The following is a 27,155-nucleotide window of genomic DNA, read 5'->3' as shown; positions in this document are numbered from 1 at the left end:
CTTCCGGTTGTGCCCAACGCAGGCATTTGAGGCCTGGGGGAGAGAGCCTCTGTGCCGGGTCCGGGTTTGCGCTGAGACGCTCTGGCGCCAGGAATGGACCGGAGGAAAAAGCCTTTGGATGTTACGGCCTCCTCGGTGAGTGCGGGCACAGATGATGCTACTGGGCTCCGAGTTCTCCTCATCTCCACTAGACAAGAATCTCGACCTTGTTTCTTCACTCGGGAGACCCAGACCTGGCCTTCCCTCAAACAGGAACCCAGACCTGGCTTTTCTCGGTTGGGGACCCGGGCCCACTTTTCTTACTTACAGGACCCCGTATTTGGCTTCTCCCCTCGGACGTACACCCGGACCAGGATTCCCTCCTTAGATACAGACCTGAACCTGGTGTCTTTTCCCTTTTAAGAGTGTCCCTGCCTCCCCTCTGGGACAACCGGGCCAGGCCTCCTTGCCAGTCCTGTCTCCCTCTGTGCTTACTGTGCTGACACTTTCCCCTTCCTCGTTTCCTTTCCAGTCCAGGGACCAGCAAGGTCCTCCCAGAACATGAGAGAGGGTGACTTATTCCCCAGGATCCGAGAGCGCCCAGCGTCCCGGTCAGGAACTAAACAGTTGTGAATGCACCCATAGGTTGCGGTGCCTGCGGGTTGTAAGGTCTAGCAGGATGTAAGCAGTTTTGTTAAAGTAGCTACTTCGAGGAAGAAAATCTGCTCCGAGTACGTTTCTGTGCACTCTCTCATTGAATCCTCTCAGCTCCTTTAGAGAGTAGGTGCTATTAATATCCGTGTTTTATAGCTGATAAATTTGAGGCCCAATAAGGGAAAGTGGCTTTTCCCCATCTTACATACAGAATTCTTAGTGATAGAACTGGCGCACTCAGGCTGTTTGTCATCAGAGCTACTGCCTTTTCTGTTACATGAGAGCAAATTGCCTAATCTTTGATTTAATCTTCAATTAACCTGCAAGGTATTAGGATGCAAAGGGAGTGCAAAGGAAAACTACTATGTGTCCCAATATTTGAGTCTCTTTTCCTTGTCTAATATTGAAGATTAGTACTGGTTATTATAGTTGAGCGTAAGGAATCAAAAAGCTATAAATATTAAAGTTATTCTATCCTGACAAGTTAAAATTTAGCAATAACCGTAGTAGAAATGCCATCTGGAAATGGACAGTTTTCAGAGCATCTTCCTTTTAAAACTCAAAAGTAGTCATAGAAGAGGAAAATGTGTGGCTAGAAAATTGTTACAGTGAAGAAGGCTCAGAAGAAGGGACTAAAGTTTTTGTGTTTAGAAACTTAGAATATGTCCTGGGATGAAACTGCCCTTGATGTTATTAAATCCCTGCCAAGGCTGCTTTTAAATTGATGTCTTCCAAAATAGAAATCATTGAACTCAGTCATTTTGATTTCCCTTAGAGGTCAGTCTGTGATGCTGGTGTAAGTATCTGATTTATAGGGAGCTGTATCTGGACCTTTAAAAAGGGAACTCTCATTTTATCTTTCTTTGCGGAGAACACAGTGGTGATTTGTACAAGTGAGAGGCAGGCATGGATATTCACCCAACTGCCCTGTTCCCTTTGCCCTGGCCTTTCCCGTTCTTGAACCCTATGATTCAGCTAAACTTACAGTTTCTAGAACATACATAAACTTGGAGCTCTTCTCATTCACTCAATCCACTTTATTTCTAGCTGTTGAAATTTTGCCTCTTTTTTTTTAAGTTTTATTTATTTAAGTAATCTCTACACCCAACATGGGGCTCAAACTCATGACCCTGAGATCAGGAGTTACACGCTCTTCTGACTGAGCCAGCCGGGCTCCCCTTGCCTATCTTTTAAGGCTCAGCTCAGAGCTGTCTCTGATCACTGTGGACAGAAGGAAGTGCTCCTGTAGCTGAACTTTTATGCTCTTTTCTTCTACCACCTCCCCCCACCATTTTGTTTTTAAGTAATCTCTACACACAATGTGGGGCTGGAACTCACAACCCCAAGATCAAGAGTCTCATGCTTCGGGGCACCTGGGTGGCTCAGTTGGTTAAGCGACTGCCTTCGGCTCAGGTCATGATCCTGGAGTCCCGGGATCGAGTCCCGCATCGGGCTCCCTGCTCAGCAGGGAGTCTGCTTCTCCCTCTGACCCTCTTCCCTCTCGTGCTATCTCTCATTCTCTCTCTCTCAAATAAATAAATAAAATCTTTAAAAAAAAAAAAAAAAAAGAGTCTCATGCTTCACCCACTGAGCCAGTCAGGTGCCCCTGTTTTCTTCCACTCTTGAAGTCATTTATTACATTTTACTGGTATTACAAGTTACCTTTTTTTTTTTAAATTAGGTTGTAACTGTTTGAGGCAGGAGAATGTCTATTTCATGTTTGTATCCTTTTTTATAAAATTTTTTATTGTTACGTTAATCACCATACATTACATCATTAGTTCTTGATGTAGTGTTCCATGATTCATTGTTTGTGCATAACACCCAGTGCTCCACGCAGAACGTGCCCTCTTTAATACCCATCACCAGGCTAACCCATCCCCCCACCCCCCTCCCCTCTAGAACCCTCAGTTTGTTTTTCAGAGTCCATGGTCTCTCCTGGTTCGTCTTATGTTTGTATCCTATTCTTCAGTGCTCAGATAGTTGCTGAACAAAGACATTTTTCTGCAGAAGTAATAAATTTTGATGATTAAATGAGATTACAGTATAAAAAAACCAAGTACAGTGTCAGGCAGAGAGAAGGTATTTAAAGTTGTTCATTTTTTTTTTTAAGATTTTATTTATTTGTCAGAGAGAGAGAGAAAGCACAAGCAGAGGAGCAGCAGGTGGAAGGAGAAGCAGGCTTCCCGCTGAGCAAGGAGCCTGATGTGGGACTCAATCCCAGGACCCAGGACCCTGGACCCTGGGATCATGACCTGAGCCGAAGGCAGCTGCTTAACCGACTGAGCCACCCAGGTGTCCCGTAAAGTTGTTAGTTCCATCTGAATTTAACAGATGCAAACTTCATTTACTTTGCTTAATCACTCTCCCCTTAGCCCAGTATTGAAGGTTAGGGTAGAAATACATTACCAACAGAACTGGAATGCAGTATGACTTGGTTTTATTTTGTACATTCAGGCATTTAATTTTGTATCCATTATTGTCCATTTATAGGAACTTTAAATCTTGCTTTGGGAATTACAAGAACTTGGAAATCTAGTCAGTCATTCTAATTAAATGTTTTTGTTTGCTTATTGGTTTTATTCTAGTTGGTAGACCTTAAGGCTGAACTCTTCCGAAAACAAGAAGAATTCAAACAAGAAAAACTTCTAAAAGATTCTGGAGTTTTGGGAAAACCAAAAACAACTAATAAGGTAAAAATAAGATCTAGTTATCTCCATTAATTCCAAATATGGGGGAATTATACTATACCTAGGTTTTTTGAAAATGTCCTGGTCTCTGCTACATGTAAAAATTAAAGGAAACTCCCTTGTAGCTGACTATCTGCATAAAATGTTTTATATTAAAATAGAAATTAGAGCATTTAAAAGAAATTAGAGCATTATAATACTGTAATTAACTCTTCTTTTGGAAGAGTGCATGTTTTAATTAGTGGTTTGTGTACATGGAAGATCAGCTGTATAGGTATTATTAATCCAGACAGATAAACAATTAGATAATATAGCCATATAGCAGAAAATATCAGGGTCTTTAACAGTTGTGAATAAGTTGTGGTATTTATTACTTACATTACTGAATCTATTGAATTAAGTTGTAATCATTCAGGAGATAATAGATAAGTAACTGTATCTTGTAAAGGAATTCTTTATATAATTTAGGGCTTTTTTTTTCAGCACTAGCTTTTCCTTGTATAGTCTATTTGCACGACAGGTTGTCTGTCAGATCTGGTTTTCTCCATTGATTCATAAGATCTAATCCGTTTTTTTTTCTTCCGATGTGTAAGTAGAGATTTTTTTTTTTGCAATCACTTGGTTCTGTTTTGTCTTTTTCAATAAATATGCTGCAGAAACCAAGTATCTGGAGCAAACAGAATGCAGGAGTTTCAAATCGAGCTGAGAAGGATGCAGAACAGAAGATCGAGGAACAGAAGACTTTAGACAAAGCAAGGTAAAGTTAAGCTCTGCTAACTGTAGTTGCCTCTGAGGCTACCCAAGCAAAGAAGTGAGAGCTCCACTTTTACGCTTCTGAATTTACAGTTTTAATTTTGTCATCTTTTCCGTCATATGCTCTATAAATATAAAATAGACTCTAATATAATTTGCCGATGTATCTGTAGTCTTAAGAGAAGACATAACCTCAGTCTGGAAGATGAAACAGAGCCCTACTTTGAGCCTTTGTTAGGCTCTAAGATCATCAACAAGTGTTTAAGAAGTGTCCCCATGGTGGTGTGGCTCTGGGCTACTAGGTAATATGACAGTAGCATTTAGAAACTAAATTTTCCCCCTAGCTTTTAATTTTGAAAAACTTGAAAACAACAGAATAGTTGAAAGAAGAGTACAGTGAGTCTTCTAATACTTTTTACCTAAGCTCACCAATTAATGTTTTTCCACATTTGCTTTTGCTTCTCTTTCTCTCCTCTTTGTGTGTGTATCGAGAAACTTTGTTAAACATTATGATACTTTGCCTCAAAATATTTCAGTATGTATCCGCTAAGAGCAAGGACATTCTCCCATGTCACTACGATAATGCTCACACCCAAGAAATTTAACACCAATAAAATAATATTATCTCTTAAATGGTCTATAGGCAGAGTTCACCAGTTATCCTGATACAATTAAGTCCTTTGTAGTTTCTTTTAAATTTAATCCAGAACTGAAAGATTGCACATTGAATTTAGTTTTCGTATTTTTCTTTCTTTTTCTCTTTAAGAGGGAGACATTTTGGTTATAGCATGGCTTTCTTTCTTTCTTTTAAAAAAATTTTTTTTTTTTTTTTTAGTAATCTCTACACCCAACGTGGGGCTTGAACTCACAGCCCTGAGATCAAGAGTTGTACGCTTCTCTAAGCTCGCCAGGCACCCCAGATGGCATATTTTTTTAGTCTCTTAATCTGGACTAATTCCCATGCCTTTTTGTGTCTGTTACACCATTGCTGTTCTTGAAGAGTCCAGACCTGTTGATCCGCAGCATCCCACAATCTGATTAGAGTCACATTAACTGCTTTCACCCAAGAATATGATGTACATGATGTGTCCTTCCTGTTGGATCACAGTAAGAGGTTCACGATGTCAGTTCGAGTTGTTATTGGTGAAGAAGTTGATCACAGTTAAGATAGGGCTGCTAGATTTTTCCACTGTAAAGGTGCTTGTCCCCATTTGTAATTAATAATAATCTAAGGAGGGAAACTCTGAGACTATGCTTGTTCACCAACATATTTCCACATAGTTATTACACTGGTGATTTCAAAGTGATGATTTTTCTAATTCTTTCATTCCATCTTTATTTTTATTTTTCATTCCATTTATTAGCCGACTTTTTTTTTGTAAAAGAACTCTCCCTTATTTGCAGTATCACTCTAGATTCAGAGAGAATCCCAAGTTTTAATGTTTAAAGCACATGACTCATGTGCTTTTGGATCTATTGCATAATACAAACTGCAGTTGCAAACAGTGGTCGCTAAGGTTGCTCAGCTCTTCTGGGTCTGAAAAAATGAGGCAGGATATTAGCACCTTTGGGGGATTGTTTTTCTTGGCATTTGACCTGTTCCCAGCAGACGTGGGATATGTTAATTTTTGAGACATCTTTCTCGCCTACTGGACATATTCTCAGAATTCTAATTTGTTGAAAGGTACTGTAGTCTTTTATTCTTTATAAATGTATAAACTCTGTATAACAGAATTTCCCCGGGTACTTTGCTGTGGTTTTTTTCTGTTCAATTACCTGTTAACTTTGGCTTCACTGCGCTTGTGAGGAATCACGTCTTTCCTTGGTCTGCAGGACTTCTGCGTCTCCCCAGAGCTCAAAACAGGCAGGGGCAGTCCCATGAGGGTGCAAGGCGTTAGGCAAGTTACTTCTCCATTGAGATTTTTCTTGTCTATGAAGCGAGGCGGTTTATACTCAGCTCCTGGAGCTCTTGAGGGGATTAAAGGAGTCCTGTAGTGTCTGGCACATAGCAGTTTCAGGTAAGTGTCCCATGCTCTTGCCCTCTGAATTCCATCTCTCTCACTTGACTGAAGAAATTGTTCCTTGAAGCCTCGAGTGACTTCCTCATCTACTAAATCCAGTGGCCATTTCTCTGACATCTTGCTTGATCTCCATTGTTCATTTGTAGACTCTTCTGCCATCTTCTTTCTGTTACACTGCATCCAGACTCCTTATCCTTGCCACGCGTCCCTCTGCCTGCCTTTCTCTGTCCTTATTTTGTGCCCCTCTCTCCTGTGCTCAGCATCCTCCACCACTCTGGTCTCTGCTTGAACATACCAAGCTCATTCCCACCTCCTCTTTCCTCCGCCTCACTTGCTTTCTTCCCAGGATCCTCTCGTGGTTGGCTTCTTGCTCTATAAGCCTTAGCTCAAATGTCACCTTCAGAGAGGTTTCCCCGGGCTTCCTTTTCTAGTTTAGTGTCCACCCGGTTACTCTGTCCTGACACCTGTGTTTTTGTGTTTTGTTTTTTTTAATTAAAGTTTTATTTTCATGAAAAAGTAAGATTCTATAATGACAGAGGTTATTACATTAAGCCCCCTCTGATATAGGGCAAATTAACCTTTTGGAAGTTGAAGGGCCTCCATCCAGTGGTGACAACTGCCTTTATTTCTTCCCTTTCACAGCACTTGTCTGAAATCCTCGTTCTCATTGATTTGTTATTGTCCTTCTCCCCTTCTATAACAAGAACTCTATGAGCGTGGGGACTGTGTCTTATTGACTGCCGAGCCCTCAGTGCCTGAAACCGTGCTTGGCACAGAGGAGGCCTGGAAACAGTGCCTGTGGAATGACTGTGTAAAATGGGAGAGGAATCTTTCTGACAAAGAAGTGGCAAAGAAGCAGATGGTAACTGACGGCAAGCTTTTGGGTGTGCTCTAGGTACTCTTTGTGACCACCCTAAGAGGGAGTGCTGTTTTTTTCATCTATTCCAGATTTAGGAACTGGGGGTACAAGAGAGGTGAGGGAAGTCACTCCAGAGCACACAGCCATGTGACCAAGGGACTTTATTGTCTCGGGACGCCATTAGAAATGAAATTTTCCATTGTGATTAAGTGTGATTCTTCACAGGCAAAAGCTCAGATGACCTTTTTGGGACTTCTCTTTACCATCATTAAGTATTTCTAGAATAAAGAATTGCCAGCTGTCTTACTGGGTCTGTGCCCGCTAAAAAATAAACATCATCAGAATTAATGTGAGCAGAGAGGCTGCTTTATTGAAATACCAGGGTTGATGTTTGTTTTTTATTAGCTATGTGTCACAAATAAATTATTCATGCTTTGTATAAAACAGATACATATATATTTTTTAACATTTTTAAAATTTAAATTCAATTAATTAACATGTAGTGTATTATTGGTTTCAGAGGTACAGATCTGTGATTCATCAGTCTTAGACAACACCCAGTGCTCATTACATCACATGCCCTCCTTAATGTCTATCACCCAATTACTCTATCCCTCCACCCCTCTCCCCTCCAGCAACCCTCAGTTTGTATCCTATGGTTAAGAAGAGTCTCATGCTTTGTCTCCTTCTCAGGTTTTGTCTTTATTTTTTTCCTCTCTTCCTCTCTGTTGTCTTTCTCTGCTTGATTTATGTCACTTAGCATGTTCTCCGGTTCTATCCCTGTCAGTGCAAATGGTAGGTATTCATCCTTTCTGATGGCTGCATAATATTCCATTGTATATGTATACCACACCTTCCTTATCCATTCATCTGTCGATGGACATCTGGGCTCTTTCCACAGTTTGGCTATTGTGGACATTGCTGCTATAAACATTGGGGTGCAGGTGCCCCTTCGGATCACTACATTTGTCAGATACTATATTTTTTTTAAATTTTTTATTGTTATGTTAATCACCATACATTACATCATTAGTTCTTGATGTAGTGTTCCATGATTCATTGTTTGTGCATGAGACCCAGTGCTCCATACAGAACGTGCCCTCTTTAATACCCATCACCAGGCTAACCCATCCCCCCACCCCCTCCCCTCTAGAACCCTCAGTTTGTTTTTCAGAGTCCATTGTCTCTCATGGTTGGTCTCAGATACTATATTTTTAAGAGACTTGTAAGAAGTTGGTCTTTAGCTCCCTTAGAGAAGCCTAATAAGCCATGGATGACCAGGGACCCTTGTCTGAAAACAGTAATGCAAAGAGTTTACATTGAATTTGGTGAGCTATTTTGGAAGGTTGTGTATAGAAAATGTTTTTGTTTAGATATCTCTCTCCTTTTTTTGGCATTTAACTTAGGTTGTACTTGGCATTTGCACCTGGAATCTTACTTCATTTATTTTCAGATATTGATTGAGAACTTGTGCCAGGTATTGTTTTAGGCCCTGGGCGACAGTCATGAATGAGAGAAACATGGGCCTGTTCTCACAGAACTGACATTTAGTTGGCAAAGTGGGCGTCGCTGGGTCTGAGGGTCCCTTTAGGGCGGGGTGGTCAGCTCGAGGTACAGCCGCCGCATCATCAGACGGGCCTCTTGTGCAGGGCGTGACACCCAGGCAGCCTTAGCAGGAGTGGCAGGTGTTGGACCATTTCTAATACTTGTGTTTTTTTCTCCTAGGGAGAAATTGGAAGAAAAAGCCAAATTATATGAAAAAATGACTAAAGGAGACTTTATAGGTAAATACAATAATTTATTTATTCTTCTCTATTTTCTGTAACTTATACAGCCCTATAGTATTTTGTTATTTGTTATGATAACTGTAAGAACAGGGAGGAAATTTAAGGAATAATACAGATTACTTTCTCTGCCGGCACGGAGACAAGAAAATCTGCAGTAATTGTTGATTGCCTAGTGTGTGCCAGGCTGTGTTAGGTGCTCTAAGGGAACAAACAAGGGCAGTATAAGCCAGATTCTCTGCCTCTGCCCTCAAGGGGGTCGTCATCAATGGAGGCCAATGACGCAAAACAAAGCAAAGGTAGGAAATGAGGTCTAAATAGACTATCATTATAAACTCTTGTAGCTATGTTAAAAAAGACTGGGAGGAGTTATGGGTATTTCAGTGTGTTGGAGTTATGTTTCCTTTTCCTTATTTTCTATTTTTTCTGTGATGTGCCTGTAATTCCTTCTAAAATAATAAAAAGATCCCCCTTTCCTCATACCCTCCAGAAAAATAAAACCCAGCCTACAGTTAGATAGCAGAAGAGATTTTACAAGGCAGTGTGTATTTCATTGCCAAAAGGCATGTAGGGAAGTCTTTAGGGAGAAGGTAGGCTCTGATAGAGTCTTAAAGGCTTTGGATAGCTGGAGGAAGGGATTCTGCAGGGGGAGAGTGGTGAGAGCAGATCCACAGAGGGAGGAGAGGGCCAGTGTTGGCAGGACAGACTAGTGTGGCTGGGCCTGATGGGCTGGGAAAGGGGGCAGCGGGGCAGCAGTAGAGAGGCAGGGCTGGAACCCTGGTCATTGGCTACCCAGACAGCCAAACTCCCTCTTCCCAAATGGCAGAGGCATGTTCCCTGCATGGCAGGGAGCCCCGTGGGGGAGAGTTAGGCACTCTCAAAGCTAGGGGACATGGGGAGAGGCCGTGTCTTCTTCCTGAAGAAGCAGCAGGGTGTCCTTTAACTGGGAGGCCTCACTATTATGTGGTCTTATAACTCTGCTCTGGGAATACACATCTCTTTCTCATGTGAGTTATTTTGTGGCTTTAAAAAAAATTAAAGTCTTTCACTTTTGAGGCAACCTTGACTTGTTACTGTTAATCAAGAAATCAGGTCCAAAGGCCTGTGGATGTGGGGATTTGGTTCTGTCCAAAACAGCAGGCCCTGATGGGCATAGTGGCCCTGCGTGTTTGGGCAAGTTGAGTTTTGGAGCCTCAGTTACTCTCCCCTCTACACCGGGGCCTAACACCAGTACTGGCGACATGGAGCCTAGTATCTGCTCCATACAGCTCGATACTGTCCTCAGAGAAAAACTGAAGTGACTGTCTAAAATCCAGTATAGTGAAACTTCACATAAACCTTATTTTGAGTACATCACCTATCTTGGGTTAAATTAAAGTCATGGATTGTTATTTAACTTTCAGTGTATGTTTTAGCTCAGGCAGATCACAAGCCACATGTCTTTGTGTGCCCTGCAGATCCTTGCACTATGCCTTGCTTGCAAGTGGTGTTCATTGGGTTGAAAAGAATTCAGATGACTTCTTTTACCCTATACAGTGATCCTTAAAACCCCATACCATGGCAGTATAATTAGGGCTAAGTAATGTCGCCCCTTGATTGGGGAGGAATATGTAGCAACAAAGGTCTATTGCTCTGGTCTGGCAACATAAGCATTGCAGTTCTGCTTCGGCATTTTATCATTGGGTGGATGAGTCTCTTGAAATCAAATGGTTTGATCTTAAAATTGCATTCCGAGACCGTATTGCTCTCTCATTCTGTTGACGAGACAACAGAAGACTTTAAGCACTTTTAAGACTTTTTTGTGTGGTGTTTCTGATGGCCTATTTGCAGCTTCCCTGTCAGGTCCATGGTGGCTCTGTGTCTTTGAAGTGTCCAGGAGGTGCTGGGGGTGGTGGATGCATCGACTAGTGAACTGTCCAGGGCCAGTGTAGCTGCCCAGCCGTGAATGTGACTGCTTCATATCAATTCCATCTGTGGTTTACTTCTTTGAAAAGAATGTCAAAAATCTGAAAATTGATTTTTCTCTTAGATGAAGAAGTGGAGGATATGTACCTTGTGGATTTCACGCAGAAGATCATAGACAAACACAAAGAAATGGAGGTGTTTGGTGCCAATAGAGATTCTAGAAAGGCAGCAGAAAGAGATGATGATGAAGAAAATCTTTCTGAAAAAGATATACCTCCTCCGCAGGACCCCAGTGAAGAATGGTTGGTGATAATGACACAGTTTGGTCATTTTAACATTCTCAGACTTGTGTTTACTTTTTTTTTTTTTTTAAGTAATCTCTATGCCCAACATGGGGCTCAAACCTAATGACCCCAAGATCAAGAATCCCTTGTTCTCTTGACTGAGCCAGCCAGGTGCCCCAACTTGTGTTTATTTTCCAAAAGTGTATTTGTTTGCATGTTATCAAACCATTTCTCCTTATTCTTCCTCAGTTTTCTTTCTTTGAAGATTGGATTTACAGATGTAGAAACAGTAACTCCAAAGAAGAAGTAATTACAAGACTGAGCCAAGTGCAAAAGGCATTAATACACCTTTTTCACTGGCATGGAAGAGTTGTTTAGACAGAAGCATGTTCCTCTGTTACCCAGGCTGCTGCCCATGTCATTATTCAGACAGGGAGAGTCACTGTCTAGCTGTTGGCAATGTTCATTTCCATAGAAAAGAGGCAGGCAGAGCCGGTCCCAGTAAACCTTACTCTGGCTGGGACCTTTTCCAGCAGTGTTGGAGAGGCATTGCGGATGTTGGACCTGCATAGCACTGGCTCCATCTTTCACTGGCAATATGACCTTGATCAAGTTCCATCCTTGCTGAGGCTGTTTCCTCACCTGTAAAACAGGTGATTGTTTTACCTTAAACTCCCTTGGAAATCAGAGTATTCTAGGCTACCCAAGAAACTGCTGTCTGTGGAGTATAAGCAGACCTTTGGTAAACTTTTATTGAAATTATCCTGAATTTTATCTACGTGTAGGTGAATGATGGGGAAGCCAAACTTGTTTTTTCTTTATGAGACCAGTACATCAATAAGTAAAGAGACCAGAATGAAAATTCCCTTCTGATGATTTTCTCTACTTAACACTTTAAGACTGGGAATAATCCTGCCTGCCCACCCTCTTGCCTGTGCATCTTCCCTTCCAGGCTCAGATAGTCTCATTATTGTGGTCTTTGTTAGGAACTGCTTAAGATGTTTTGTAGCACTTGACCTTCTGTCAGCTATTGGCCCTGCTGGCAGGAGTCGGTGATGAGCACGAGAGAGCAGTGCCAGCTACTGAGGATCACAGGGACCCCACATCTTCGTACTACTGAGGGTGTTCCCAGTGGTCCAGAAACAACATTCCCATTGGGATAGAACAGGTGTTTGCTTAGCTGCTTTCTACAAATTTATCTTTGGGCCAAGTTTTCTGGCTGCACACTTGGTACAAGCAATCCAAAGGAAAGCACATACAACGCAGTCTCTACCATTGATGCTTTTCCTCATCCTTTTAGTGTGAGTGATTTCTCCCTCACCCGGACTCTGGTAGCACTTAGATACACTTCCAGCTCCTTTGGGGAGGAGGGGGGGGTCTTACCTTTTCTTTAGTATTGACACACAACTGGCCTCATTACCAGAAAAAGATTTGAGACAAACTTTGGGTCCTTTTTATATCCTCCCTGCTGTTGTTAGGAAGTGTTTCGTGGGCACATGCCTTAACTTCCCCCTGGAGCTCGTTGAAGATGACATGACTCTGAGTCCTCCTTTATTATTCTTGTACCTCAAGTAATTGTTTCCCTGGGGCTTGCTCAGTGATTGCTGATTACACAGAGCACTTGCTGACTACTGTCTTGCCACTTCTGTTTTGATGGGATCTGTACATTTTAGAGACCTTCTTCAGAAACAGAATAGCCTATGATTGCTTTTCATAGCAGAAATCTCATCTCCTTTGAAAGGTTTAATGTCTTTTTTTTTCCTTACTAATGCCTGTATGATTACAAGCAATTTGTCAGTGATTTGAAGAGTTTGGAGGGCAATTGAAGGTGTCACATGCCACCATATGGTGAAGGAAGACGCACTGCAAGCAGTTCTAACACTTTTTTTGTTTTTAAATTAAGCTCCAGAATTGTAACTACTTGTAAAATCCTTTTGGTAGTTAAGTTCCAGGTGGTGGAAAATCTTTCCGCAAAAATACTGTAAATAATTACTCAGACCATCTGGCTAGATGATTTTCTTTTTCTATTCATTAGAAAAAGGGTGGGGCGGAGGAGAAAGAAACTGCTTTCTGCAGTTGGAGGTTTTATTTCTTGTGGTAAGTAGCGTTAGGACTATAGTAATAGATTCTCAAACATTCCGTTTTCAAGTCATGGGCTAACAATTGGAATCAGCGTGTGTAAGAGGAAAGAAACTGCTAACAAAAGCAAAGCCACATATGTGAGACTCTGACCTTGAGCTGCACTAGCGGTACTGACCCCTTTCTGTGTTTTTAGCACCCTGCTAAAGCCTGGGAAATTCGTTGCCCGTAATTAAACAATAAAAAAATCTGTTGCATCATAATGCAATTGAAATGTTTTCCATGAAAATCTGTCCATACTTCCTGTTGTGGGAAGTTGGTCTTTCATTTTGCCTTGCCATCTGCCTGGTTCCCTTGACTGTCTAGTTCGGGCAAAGATGAGGAAAGAGGAACTAAGAGTAAAAGATAATAGGCTGGCCCACTGCCAAGATGCTTTTGCAGTACAAAATGTGTGTTGCTTGGCTTCCTCCTAATTAATGGGTCCTCAAAATATCATGACTTGAGAAATTTCTAATTGGAAATAACTGTACCAATTAGAAGAAATAAAAGAATAAAAAGTCAGATTTGGGGAAGACTGAGAAAATGAACAAGTTGAGAATGGTACAGAGCTCAGTTATTCTGATGCTGATAAAATATGTGGAATTGTCTAAACCAGATTGAAGTCAGTTCTGAGATGTTGCAGCAAGGGTCTGTATGGGGTATTTATTTTTGACATCAGAGACATACATGATCAATCATTTTCTGCAGTTTCTAAACCTAATGTTTAATAAAACGCATAATGAGCTTATTGTGTGTCAACTTTAAAGTTTAAAAATCATGTTCTTATCGGTGGTAATGGTCTCTCAGGTGGAGGGTTTTTCTTGGTAGTGAGGCTTACATTAATTTTTTTATTGTGCACCAACTCTCTAACTTAGGGAGCCATATGTCATGTACAAAGCCGCCTTCACATGTTTTCACTTTTATTTCAGGGTGGATTATGTGGATTCTTTAGGGCGATCTCGGCGCTGTATGAAAAAGGATTTGCCAGATTTGCTGGAGATGGATAAAAATCTTCAAGGGAGGCTGTAAGTGTGTGATATGCAAAGCTTTGCCCAGGTTTGAAATGCAGACACGGATTGTTTTGTGAGTGAGGCTGCTTTTAGTTCATTATCTTTGATGGTCCAGTAAGGAGGTTTTTTCTTAACATACAAAAATATTTGCTGAAGTACTCTTTTGTGGCTAGCATACACACATAATACACACTCAAGGAACAACCTGAATAGTTGATCATCCATACTGTGTAGCTACTAAAAGGGATGGATGAGTTGGAGCTGTATCTGTTTATTTGGAAGGGTGTTTCATATCAGTCAAAAATATAGAATGAACCCAATCCAAGGAACAAACTTCTGTGGAGAAAGGTGTTTAGGAATGTATACTTGGTTATCCCATAGCAAGTGGGAGCAGAGAGGTAGTTAGCTTTTTAACTTTTTCTTTATACATTTTTGCATTTTAAAGTAAGGGCCTTATAGCTGGTTTATTTTCTACAGGGCCTAAGACACATCGAAGAGATAACTTGTTCCTGTGCTCCAGGGAATAAAATTCCCCTCACCAAGGGCAGTTTTTATGAGGAAAATGGTGGGAGAAGGTCCACCTTGTGCCAAGTCCTTTAGGTTCAGATAGGCCTGGGCTCAGCACAAGGAAGGAAATGCAAAAGCCCTGAGCTATCTGAGAGAGGCCGGGGGGGTGCTACCCGGACTGCAGTATGATGCATCTTCCTCGGCCCTGTGCAGGTGACCATGCATAGGAGGCTCTCCTTCCTCCTCCCCTTTAGCCCAGAACCAGGGTGGGAAGGAAAGGGATTTGTCTCAAGTGCTGAGGCAGGATTCTGGTGTGCTATTGTAACAAGTCGGCTGCTTGATTAAAGAAAGGTAAAGACCATTTTTGCAATTTCCCAGGGGTATTGGGTCAGAAACTTCTGTAAGGAACTGTCTTCTTTATCAACGAGAGTTGCTTGTCCATGATCCAGCTTACTGAACTGAGGCATTGCTGTCTCACGGCTCTTATCTAAAGAGTTTTGCTCTGTTCCCTTACTAGTTTCGTTAGTCCTGCCAATGAGAAAACCTTATTATCCGAAGATATGAGAAAAGAACTTCAGCGCCAGCAATGGGAGGAAGAAGAAAGAGAGGCCTTGAAAAGGCCAATGGGGCCCATACATTATGAAGACATTCGTGAAAATGGTATGGTCATCTTGCAGCATTTTAAATCTTTTTTTTTTAATCTTGAACTAATGGCAAGCATAAAGGGAAATATTCATAAAGCAGCAGCTTTTATGTAGAAATAAAAGATTCTGATTTTGAAATTGAAAATATCCCCTTTGTTTACTTCATAGCCTAAAGAATACTCATATTGGGAATACCATTCCTACAGAGGGTCTATTAATCACAAGGAGATTTTTTTGGCTTAGCTGCTTTTTTTTTTTTTTTTTTAAACTTGCCAAATATCACTGCGTTTCTTTTAGCTTTGGTAGGAAAGTTAGCCTGAGTCTAATTCATTAATCAGGAAACTGTAATCTTTTGAATAATTTGATTCATTTCAGAGGCTCGGCAACTTGGTGTTGGATATTTTGCTTTTGCTCGAGATAAAGAGTTGAGAAATAAGCAGATGAAAACGTTAGAGATGCTGCGTGAACAGGTAAAAATTAAATTCAGAATTGATGTTAAGAAGTATTTGAGCAGTTGGTTTCTTGTTGGACCATATGACAAAAACAATCTACTGGGGCTCCTTGGGTGGCTCAGCTGTTAAGCATCTCCCTTCGGCTCAGGTCATGATCCCAGGGTTCTGGGATCAGGCTCTGCATCCGGCTCGTTGCTACACAGGAAGCCTGCTTCTCCCTCTCCCACTCCCCCTGCTTGTGTTCCCTCTCTCGCTGTGTCTCTCTGTGTCAAATAGATAAAATCTTAAAAAAAAAAACAAACCAATCTATTATTTATTTAATTAAATCAGTTAATTTTTGAGCGAGAGAGAAAGAGAATGAGAACAAGTCGGGGGAGGGCCATAGGGAGAGGGAGAAGCAGACTCTCGGCTGAACAGGGAGCCTGATGTGGGGCTCCATCCCAGGACCCAGAGGGATCATGATCTGAGCCAAAGGCAGATGTGTAACTGACTGAGCCACCCAGGCACCCCACAGTCTATTTTTTAAATTGGTACACAGAATGGCTTTTTTTTTTTTTAAAGAAATGTTATTATTTAGGGACGCCTGGGTCTCTGCCTCTGCCTGCCGCTCCTCCTGCTTGTGCTCTGTATCTCTCTCTCTGACAAATAAATTAAATCTTAAAAAAAAAAAAGAAATGTTATATTTATTTAATAGTTAATATTCAGAACAGTGATGCACAAAAGTGCATCAAATAAACTTTCAATTTTATTAAAGATTGATATTTCTGATATTTAATAAATAATGTTATAGCCATAAACCAGATATTTTATTATTACTTTTTAATTGAAGTGAAATTGACACATAACATTATATTAGTTTCAGGTGTACAACATAACTATTCAATATTTGTGTCTATTGGGAAATGATCGCCACATTTAAGTCTAGTTAACATCCATCACCACATAGTTACAAAATTTCTTTTCTTGTGATGAGAACTTGTAAGGTCCACTCTCTTAGCAACTTTCAAATATGTGTTACAGTATTAACTGTGGTTGCCATGCACTACATTACATCCCCATGACTTGTTTATTTTATAACTGGAAGTTTAAGTACCTTTTGATTCCCTTCCCTCATCCCCTCCCCCCCCCACACTTCTGTCAACCACCAATCTGTTCTCTGTATCTACAAGCTTGTATTTTGGGATTTTTGGGGGGGTGGAGGTTAGAGTCCCCATATAAGTGAGATCATACTGTATTTGTCTTTTCCTGTCTAACTTAGCTCACTTAGCATAACGCTTTCAAGGTCCATCTGTGTTGTTCAAATGGCAAAATTTCCTTCTTTTTTATAGCTGAATGATATTCTATTCCACATATATATAAACACACACACACATGCATGGACACACATGCCTTTATTCATCCATTGGTGGACACTTAGATTGTTTCCATATCTTGGCTATAATTCTACAGTGAACATGGGGGTGCAGATATTTTTTAAGTTAGTGTTTTTTCATTTTCTTCAAATAAATATGCAGAAGTGGAATTGCTGGATCATATGGTAACTCTATTTTTAATTTTTTGAGGAACCTCCATACTGTTTTCTATTGTGACTGCACCAGTTTGCATTCCCACCAACAGTGCACGAGGGTTCCCTTTTTTCTACATCCTTGTCAATACTTTTTTCTGTCTGTTTGATAATAGTCATTCTAACAGGTGTGAGGTGATATCTCACTGTGGTTTTGATTTGCATTCCCTTGATGATTAATGATGTTTGGCATGTGTTTATAGGTCTGTTGGCCATCTGTATATATTCTTTGGAAAGATGTCTATTCAGGTTATCTGCTGGGGGGTTTTTGGTTTTTGGTTTTTTTTTGTTTCTGTTTTTTTCTCATCTGCCTGTTTTTTAATTAGATTGGTTTTTGTGGGTTTTTTCTTTCTTACTTCTTTTTTGTACTGCATTGTATGAGTTCTCTGTATATTTTGGACATTAATCCCTTACCAGATAATATGATTTGCAGATATTTTCTCCCATTCAGTAAGTTGTCTTTTCATTTTGTCGGTGGTTTCCTTTGCTGTGCAGAAACTTTTGAGATGTAATCCCATGTGTTAATTTTTGCTTTTGTTGCCTTTGCTTTTGGTGTCACATCCAAAAAATCATGGCCAAGACTGATGTTGAGGCGCTCACTGCCTGTGTTTTCTTCAAGAAGTTTTATAGTTTCAGGTCTTACGTTCCAAATCTTTAGTCCATTTTGAGTTAATTTTTGTGTATGGCGTAAGATAGTGGTCCAGTTTCATTCTTTTGCATGTGGCTGTCCTGTTTTCCCAACCATTTATTAAAGAGATTGTCCTTCTCCCATTATATATTATTGGCTCTTTTGTCATGAATTAATTGACCATATATGGTTGGGTTTATTTCTGGGCTCCCTTTTCTGTTCCACTGATCTGTCTGTTTTTATGACAATACCATACTGTTTCAATTATTATAGCTTTGTACTATAGTTCAAAATCAGGGATCCTGATGCTTCCAGTTTTCTTCTTCTTTCTCAAGAATGCTTTGGCTTTTCAAGATCTTTTGTGGTTCCATATAAATTTTAGGGTTGTTCTATTATTATGAAAAATATTTGTTGCAATTTTGATAGAGATTGCATTGAATCTTTAGATTGCTTTGGGTTATATGGACATTTTATCAATATTAATTCTGCCAATCTATGAGCATGCTGTATTTTTCCATTTCGTTGTGTCTTCAGTTTCTTTCATAATTGCCTTATAGTTTCTCTTGGTTAAATTTATTCCTAGGCATTTTATTCTTTTGGATGTAATAGGAATGTTTTCTTAATTTCTCTTTCTGATAGTTTATTGGCCTATAGAAGTGCAACAGGTTTGTGTATGCCGATTTTGTACCCCATACTTTTTTTTTTTTTTAAGATTTTATTTATTTGAGAGAGAGAAGACAAGCAGGCTGAGGAGCAGAGGGAGAGGGAGAGGCAGACTCCCCACTGAGCAGGGAGCCCAACATGGGGCTAGATCCCAGGACCCTGAGATCATGACCTGAGCTGAAGGCAGATACCCAACCACCTGAGCCACCGAGGTGTCCCTGTACCCTGCAACTTTACTGAAGCCATTTATTCTAACAGTTTTTGGGTGGCATCTTTAGGGTTTTCTATATATAATATCATGTCTTCTGCAAATAGTGACAGTTTTATCACTGTTATTTATCAGTATCAGAATGCTATTACAGTTTCACGAAGGTAATTGCTGTTCTATTTTGGTGTTGCAGACTTTAAAATTATAGCTGCTCAGAAGTAACTTATGTAACTTTGATGTTTTAAATTTGGTTTTAAATATGGTACTTTTGGAGTGGCCTGGGTAAGAAAATAGAGAGTTATTTAAGGGATTTATTTAAGGGATTAAGGAGTAGAACAGAATTGGTTGGTTTCCTTGAATGTGAAGATTCCAGGATGCTCTGTGAACACTCGCTAAACTTAGAAAACACACCAGAGGGCTTGTATAAGAGGACCTCATAGGTCTGTGTTTTGAAGATCTCAAGGCTAGCTTCTTAGAGGTGACATGAAAAACAATTAGCCTCTTTTTAAAATAAATTATTTCATCCCTTTAAACAGAAATATTGTGAATTTGGCTTACAGTAAATAATGTTCTAATTTTCTTTTGTATTCAGACAACAGATCAGAGAACAAAACGAGAGAATATAAAGGAAAAGCGAAAGGCTATGTTAGAAGCAAGACTTGCTAAACTCCGACAAAAAAAGATGAAAAAGTCAAAAGAAGATGGAGCAGAGGAAGAAAATAGAGGTATATAATGCACATGTATCTGACCTTCAAAAGGAAAAATTTTAGTTCCATTGATGTCTCAACAAGTAGGACTGGCAATATGGAAATGAGCCATTTTGTTTTATTCTCTAAGCAAGCAGAGTACCTCTGAGGTACTGCCAGGAACAGGTTTTTATAACCAGAGTGGTGCAGGGTGACACTCCAAAGAATCTTTTTCTATAGACAAAAATACTAACAAACAGGACATTGTGTTACTTCATAGAACTGTGTGGTTTTTTTAGTAACAGACTTAACTGAGAGAAGAGATGTTTTAAGATAAAGTTGAGTTGTGCACACACATTTTGGACCGAATTTCTTTTGCTATGGCTATGTGTTTTTTGGTTATTATACATTATTTTAAAGAAGAAATATATTCACAAAATCAGATAAAAGAAAGAATTTACAAATACGAGTCTGGATGGCTCATGAAAGGTCACAGTGTGTGGAAACACTGTTACATATGTTCTTGCTGGCTTGCTGCCTGCAGTATGAGTTACCCTAGTGTGGGCTAAGCTGTCCTGACTGAGACCCCTGCATGGACTGACTCACACAAGATGGAAGTCTGTTTTCTGTTTTAACGCTTTAGAGGTGGTGGGCTTCCAGGCAGGTAGTGGCTCTCCTCCAGATGGTCACCCAGTCCCAGCTTCTTCCTGTCTTCCTGCTTCTGCCATCCCTAGAGTGTTGCTCTACCTGCAGGGTGGAGACTTGTTTCCTAGCACCTGTTCACGGCCCAGCCCCAGGGAAGGGGAAGGAGGGGAGAGGAACCAGCTTCTTTAGGAATGTGAATCGAAGGCACACACAACCCATGCATTTACATCCCACTGGCCCAAATGCAGCTGCAGGGGGCTGGGGAATGGCCCGTCTAGTGAGGTGGCCACACCCGCAGCTGAAACTGGGGGCGTTGTGTTCCCAGGAGGAAGAAGGGGGTGTGGGTGTCAGGGGCATGTACCAGCCTCTCCAGCCCTCACAGGAGCCTGTGCCAAGCCACTGGCCATCTTCTGATCTGAACACAGCTTCAGCTGAGCTCTGAAAGGAGACCAGAAACACTGAGGAATTGGGAAGTCACCCGTGCCATTTTGTATGATGCTAGGTCCCTGAAACATGTTAAGCTCTGCATCCTGTTTCTCTGTTTTTGCTCTACTCCTCAACATCTGTCATTTCCACAACATGTGAAGTGCCACCGCAGTGGTTTTTTAAAAAACCCATTTGTTTAAAAATCTGGCCAAAGGTGAATAGCCTGCGGCCTGTTGACATGCGTCAGCTCTTCATCACCCTATGTCCCCTTGCTTTGTCTGAGACTCCTACTTTAGTTGAGTAATTGGGGATTTCTGGCCCTTCAGTTGTTGGTCTGGGGAAGCGGGGTGCCATAGTGGGAAACACAGACTTTGAAATGCATCCAACCTGGGTTTGGATCCTGGCTCTGTCTCTTTCTCCTTGTGTAGCATTTCTGTGCTTAATTTTCCTCATTTATAAAATAGAAAAACTAATACTGACTTTGTTAGGGTTATTACAAGAATTACACGAACTGTTGTGTACAAGGTACTGAGTCCACTGCCTGGGCCCTGATAGGTGCTCATTAAATACTAGTTATTACTTTTACTCTCAAGATTAGCGTGTTCTGTTTATTGATTATTTTTTAAATAGCTTTAAGCTTTACTATAATAATGTCTTATTCCCTTGCAAAAAATAGATGTTATTGGACCTTTGCCACCAGAACCAGAGGCTGTGCCAACTCCACGTACTGCTGCCCAGAGTAGCAAAGTGGAAGTCATTGTTCAGGAGAGGAAGGATACCAGGCCCGGAGTGCCCCATGTCCGAGAGTGGGACAGAGGAAAAGGTAAGGGGGCATGGGCTTCAAGGTATAAATCCTTTCCAGTGATGCACAGGAGATTTTTCTGGTTCATCTCAGTATGATTCTCATGCGTCTTCGTGGTCCCTTGAGGTCTAAGGAATTCTCCAGATCTTTCAACTTGGTTCTTCTTAGTACCCAGACACTAGCTGTTTGTAAAACAGGGGTACTAGAAAGTGTGATCATAAAAGACCAGGGTCTACAATACATCATTTCAAAAGGACAATTTTTTAGAAGCATTGGGTGAAGTTTTGTAAATTCGTGCTGCCCTCATGTGGCTTTACAGCTTTGGAATGCCCTTTCTCAGGAGCCACTTTTAAAAATCGTACAAGGTTTGGTATTTTAACGTCCTCTGTGTTCTTTAGCGTCTCCTTTACGTTCAGTTGAAAATAGTCTGCGTCTGCACACCGTGATGCCCACAGCAGCTTCTTGTTGGAAGAGACTATGATTTATGTCTCTTCAAATGAGATCGTTAGAATAGTACATTAGCTCATGCTGTTTGAGCTGATGAGATCCAAGAGTCAAGTAAAAGATAGGCAAATAGGCGAGTGCCTTAGGTTAGCAATAGAGCTGAAATACCAAATGAGATTTGGACAGGTGTCTTTTTGTGTCTTCTAAAACTCAATAAAGGCCAAAATTTGTGTTTTGTTGTGAAGTACCTACATCAATCATGTCAAGCAAATGATCTGAGGGTCTGATTTTTCTAGATTTCTCTCTCAATTATAATTTTAGTGCCTTTTTGGCAATACTTCCAGAACCTACCAGCCTTCCCCACAGAGCCTTCCTTGAATTTTTCCCCATCTGGAAGTAGGCACTCCCTTTTCCTTATATTTTTGTAGGCATTACATAGACCTTATATTATGTTATTGCTGTCCTTGTTCTCCAGAGAATGGGAGTTGGCTTTTAATATATAATAATTGAGAAGTAATAATGGTAAAAATTCAGCTGATTCAGTAATCAGTTCTAATACTCTTTCTTATTTTTTACTAGAATTTTCCTTTGGGTACTGGTCGAAGAGGCAGTCAGATCTCCGGGCCGAGAGAGATCCTGAGTTTGCTCCACCATCAGATTACTTTGTGGGTCAAAAGAGAACTGGTACCTTTGGTAGCCAGACATGGAACAGACCTGCACCTACACAGAGTGACTCAGGACAGCGCTCTGGACAGAGCCATGACCCCAGCTCTTCACATGCATCATCCACTCCTGCCCCCAGCAGGCCACCACAAGCCGCCACAGTCACTTTTGAAACTCTGGATGATATGATATCATATTATAAACAAGTGACATGAACTTCAAAACCATTCTCACTTGGGTCTATACTGTGATGGTGCCTTTTTCTCCCAAATTAGGGAAAATATAACTTAGAGATGGAATATTATCTTTCTCCTCCTGTCCTTCCCCTAGAAGATACAGACTTCAGGTTGGATTTGTCAGCAAGGAAGAAAGTGAATGGTACTTTGGGAATTCTGTGGCCACTTGGCTGTTCATTTCTTTCTGATTGATATGGTGACCTGTCCGTCTGGATTTATGTGTAAGCTGTCATAATATGACCCTGAGGAGTTTGTAATCCTGTTTCCTACCCGCTCCCTTGGCTTATTTGATTTAAGGGTTCCATTCCTTTCCTTTTGCAAATACTAGCATGCAGTTCTCTTTGTTCCAAGGATTCAGCTTCCATATCAGTTGATGGAGCATCTGTCAGGAGGCATGTTTGCCTGTCAAAGTGGCAAATGAGGGGACACTGTGCGGGGCAAGGGGTTTAGTCTCCAAAGGGACCCTGAAGCTGGTGGACTATTAAGCAATAACATTTGAAACGATAAGGAAGACCAGGGAAGAGAACCTCATAATCCAGAAAGGTAGAAGGTGAAGTCACTTTTATTGTCAGCACACATGCCTGATGGGCATTCATTGTGTGTGGAGTGCCTGGGGCCCATGTGGAGGCTGTTCCGCCGAGTCAGAGAGTGAGAGGCTGCTTAGCTTAAGGGTTAGTTTTTCAGCTGGGCCTCTCTGCTGTGCCCCCTGTAGGCCCTCATCACTTTCAGGAGCCACATCACCTCAGAAGTCTAATTGAAATAGACCTGGGCTGGAGTGAGAGGCAGGGAGGTCCCTTCATCTTTACTACCAGTGAGTTAGTGAGCAGAGCCCCGGAAGCGTTTCCTGTGCCTGAATACATCCCGTCCTCTGCCTGCTGCACCTCCGTGTCTTCTCAGCTCCAGACAAGCAGTGGGAGTTGGCCACCAGGCCCATAGGACTCCAATGGCTGCCTCCCAGGCCAGTGAATTGTGTAGGAACATGCTAGAGCAGATCTTCCAAGTGCCAGAAGGAGCCTCTACTCCTGTGGGCTCTGATCCACATAGTGGTATTGATGGGAGTGCTCATTACAGATTGCAAACTAGAGCCCAGAAAGGGTCAACAACTTGTCCAAGGTCATGTGGCATCCAAACGGCAGTTCTGGGACTTAAATGTAACTTGTTTAGGCTCACGTTTGCTCCAAATTCTATTTCTCCAGTGCCCTCTGCTCTCAGTCTTGTCACACCAATATCAAGTACTACTAGACAAAAATCCCAAATTCTTGCAAACTTAACCTCTGAACTCTGTGCCAAGGGTAAAGTTGCCTGTCCTAAGGGTCATTCTGTCAGTCTGATGAGGCAAATACCTCTTTTTAAAAATATACATTAAAATCAACCGACCCAGCCACCCTTTTGCAGAAATTGATAAGCTGATCCTAAATTCGTATGGAATTGAAGAGACCCAGAATATCCAAAACAATCTTGAAAAAGAACAAAGTTGCAGGACTCACACTTCCTATTTCAAGACTTACTACAAAGCTACAGGAAATCAAAGCAGTGTTGGTGCTGACAAGATAAGCACCTGCATCCATGGACTAACACTGAGAGTCCAAAAAGAGCTATATTTCTGTGTTCAATTGATATTTGACAGTGGTGCCAAGGCCATGCAATGGGGAAAGAATAGTTTCTTCAACAGATGCTTTTGGGACAGCTGACTATCCACACGCAAAAGAATGAATTTGGACCCATAACTCGGGCCATAAACAAAACCAACCCAATGTCAAAATGGATTGAATACCTAAACATAGGAACTAAAACTACAAAACCAACTGAAACAGCTTGTAGGACAAAGGGAGAGGAGACAGAAAAAGACAAATTGGAATAGTAGAAAGAAAAAATAGAATTATTAGTTATACTGGAATCATTAAAAAAAAATGGAAGAAGAGAAGGAAGAAAACGGACAAATGAGAAAGATGGAAAGAGGGTAAGGTAGAGCAGAAGGACTTGAGAGGATGTTTGTGGAGAAGGGACAGGAAGTCTGGTCAGGCAGCAGTAAGCCCTGTGGGAGCCAGTGGTCATGAGAGGGATCCCCAAATAACCTTTTGTTGCCTAGGATGGCCCAACCTAAGGTGGATGGCGAATCACTCTGCACGTTGGCTCATGGTCACTGTCAACTAGTAACTGTAAGTCACATTTTCTCTAGGATTTCAAGACTACATAAACATTTCTCCTTTTGTCTTAGCATACAGGTAGTTTAGTGTTTCGGGAGCCCGGTTGTTGCATCCTCTTGCCTTTCAGACCCAGAGTTCAAGTGCTGACACAATTCTGGTTTTACCATTTCTCATGGGCCTGTTTTGTACATGTGTATCCAGCAGATGGCGCCAGCATTCTCAAAACTTCAGATTTCACTCTGCAGCAGCACTGCCCAATAGAAATATGATGTAAGCCCTGTTTTCAGTTTTCTGGGAACCACGTTAAAGAAGTGAAATTAATTTTATGATATATTTTATTTAATCTAGTATATCCAAAATATTTCAACATTTAATTATATTAAAAATACTGAAATATTTTCTATTTCTTTTCACACCAAGTGTTAAAAAATCTGTATGTCCATTGATGTACATCTCAATTCAGATGCTAAATTTTCATCAGGAGTTCTTGGTCTATATTTATATTTCTTAGAATATACAGTGAAAAAGTAGATTCATACACCCAAGTTGTTCCAAACACACAAACCTTTCTAAGTTTGCCAGTAACTAAATCAAATATCAGTTCTTAATACAATTTTAGTTCCTTAGTCATACTAACCATATTCCAGATGCTCAGAAGACACGAGGCTAGTGCTACTGTCCTGCATAGCACAACTCTGAATGATCTGTTTTTATAGGCTTTATGGTGTGACTATACATAATCCTCCCATTAGTAACTAAAGGATTGATAGACATTTCTTCCAGGCATGCATTAAGCACGCAAGCTGTTCTTATGGCAGAGTGTTTAACTTGGAGGCAAGGAGTCATGAACTCTCCTGTCAGAAAACATGACCACACCTTATTCATTTTTTTGTAGAGCTAAGCGAAATGTTTTGGATCAAAAATTGCTTTGAATTACTTGTTTTCATTGTAATCTTTCCTCTAGGCCTTTGTGTGTTTTGATACAGTTCCTTTGAATTGGCTAAATAAATCATTTTGTTTGCTTGCAAAATTCCCAAAGGAGAAACTTTAAATCCATATACATGAGATTCCTGCTATGTTTAGCCATACATTTGCCAAAGATTTGTGGGGTTGTTTATTTCCTCTTAAAGCCACAGTGCAGCCTGCGGGACGGTTTTCAGCTAACCTTGTTGTGACATCGAGATGAGGCAGTAGAATTTAGAATTTGGAACAGGGGTGGGTACTGGTCTTTACAGTTAATACAACATAGAGGAGCCACGCCATACGTGCTTAGTTTCTTTTTCAGCCAGTGCATTGAACTAAGTCAGTTATATGTCAAGCAGTTCCTGTAAAAAGCTATATGGCTAAGGTAAGTGATGATAATTAGAATTTGTTGACTTGTTGAAAATCATGAAAGAAAATGAAACCCCCTGGCCTTCCCACCCAGCCCTTGTGAGCTGCCTTGGTGAGGCATTTAGCTAGTGTAGGTTATGGACATCTAGCTTAATGTTTAATGTTTGGGGTCGGGGGGAAAGAATGATATAATAGGTGTACATTATTGTCTAGGAAAACTGGAAAAAAACGAAGCAAGGTGTTTTAATGAAAACCTGGCACTCAGGCCCAGTATTGATCTGTTACTGTGTTTCTTAATAAATCCTGGGCTGCATTTATATACACATGCATATTAAGTGCATTTTTGTGCAGTGATGGGAGTGGTCAGGAATATTCTTTGTCAATCTCAGTTTAAACAGCTTCTTTCTCCACCACATTTCTAACTGCCACATTTCTTCCTAACTCTGAAAACTCGCCTGCTTGGTGGCAGTTTTGCCTGGTGGTAAGCATTTTTACTGGGGTACTTTGTTTTCTATTTCTCTTTCTGATTGTTATCAGCAATGAAGCTTCCATGAACTTGAACATGGGGGATAGTTTTAGACACTTGACCCCTCAGTGCCCCTTGCCCTGCCCCATACCTCTCTGTACATGTTGTTCAGGGTTGTTTATGTAAACTAGAAACACAAAAGTAGGCCCTGTTCACAGCCCAGTTCTCCCAGGTCACAAATACATCTGAGAACAGCACTGCTGTCTTTGCAGGGGACCCAGGATTTATTGTCTTCTTTCCAAAAATGAATTGATTTTTTTTTAATCGAGGTTTAATTTACACATAACATACTAGTTTCAGTTGTACAACCTAATGACTTGACATTTGTATATATTACAAAGTGATCACCATAATAAGTCTAGTTACCATACATCACCATACATACAGAATTCTTTTTCTTGTGATGAGAACTTTAAGATCTATTCTCTTAGCAAGCTCTTTCAAATATGCGATACAGTACTAACTATAGTCACCATGCTGTGCATTATATTCCCATGGCTTATTTATTTTATAACTGGAACTTTG

At 40.8% G+C, this 27,155-nt stretch overlaps 2 protein-coding genes across 9 annotated transcripts in view; both read left to right on the top strand.

The window, feature by feature from the left end:
• On the top strand, positions 1–25,804 carry CCDC174 (coiled-coil domain containing 174). Its single transcript, XM_027584892.2, has 11 exons — positions 1–135; positions 3,222–3,326; positions 3,980–4,080; positions 8,682–8,740; positions 10,770–10,947; positions 13,977–14,072; positions 15,082–15,224; positions 15,584–15,678; positions 19,316–19,448; positions 21,157–21,303; positions 22,306–25,804. The coding sequence occupies exons 1-11, from the start codon at positions 94–96 to the stop codon at positions 22,602–22,604; spliced, it is 1,398 nt and encodes a 465-aa protein (XP_027440693.1). The 5' UTR covers positions 1–93; the 3' UTR covers positions 22,605–25,804.
• A 122-nt stretch (positions 25,805–25,926) lies between these two features.
• C1H3orf20 (chromosome 1 C3orf20 homolog) overlaps positions 25,927–27,155 on the top strand; it is an 88,851-nt gene continuing 87,622 nt past the window's right edge. For all 8 annotated transcript variants that reach the window (XM_027584887.2, XM_027584886.2, XM_027584890.2 and 5 more), the window contains exon 1: positions 25,927–26,120. The gene's annotated coding sequence lies outside the window, so the exon portion shown is untranslated. The remainder of the gene's footprint in view (positions 26,121–27,155) is intronic.

Source organism: Zalophus californianus, chromosome 1 (genome assembly GCF_009762305.2).
Source record: "Zalophus californianus isolate mZalCal1 chromosome 1, mZalCal1.pri.v2, whole genome shotgun sequence".
Taxonomy (NCBI): domain Eukaryota; kingdom Metazoa; phylum Chordata; class Mammalia; order Carnivora; family Otariidae; genus Zalophus; species Zalophus californianus.
Note: the sequence above shows the minus strand (reverse complement) of the source record. Positions and strands in the feature narration are given on the sequence as shown.

Coding starts and splice junctions, on each gene's coding strand:
- CCDC174 (XM_027584892.2), top strand. CDS start 94: ATGGACCGGAGGAAAAAGCCTTTGGATGTTACGGCCTCCTCG. Junction 136..3,221: donor TGGATGTTACGGCCTCCTCG/GTGAGTGCGGGC, acceptor GTTTTATTCTAG/TTGGTAGACCTTAAGGCTGA. Junction 19,449..21,156: donor AGCAGAGGAAGAAAATAGAG/GTATATAATGCA, acceptor TGCAAAAAATAG/ATGTTATTGGACCTTTGCCA.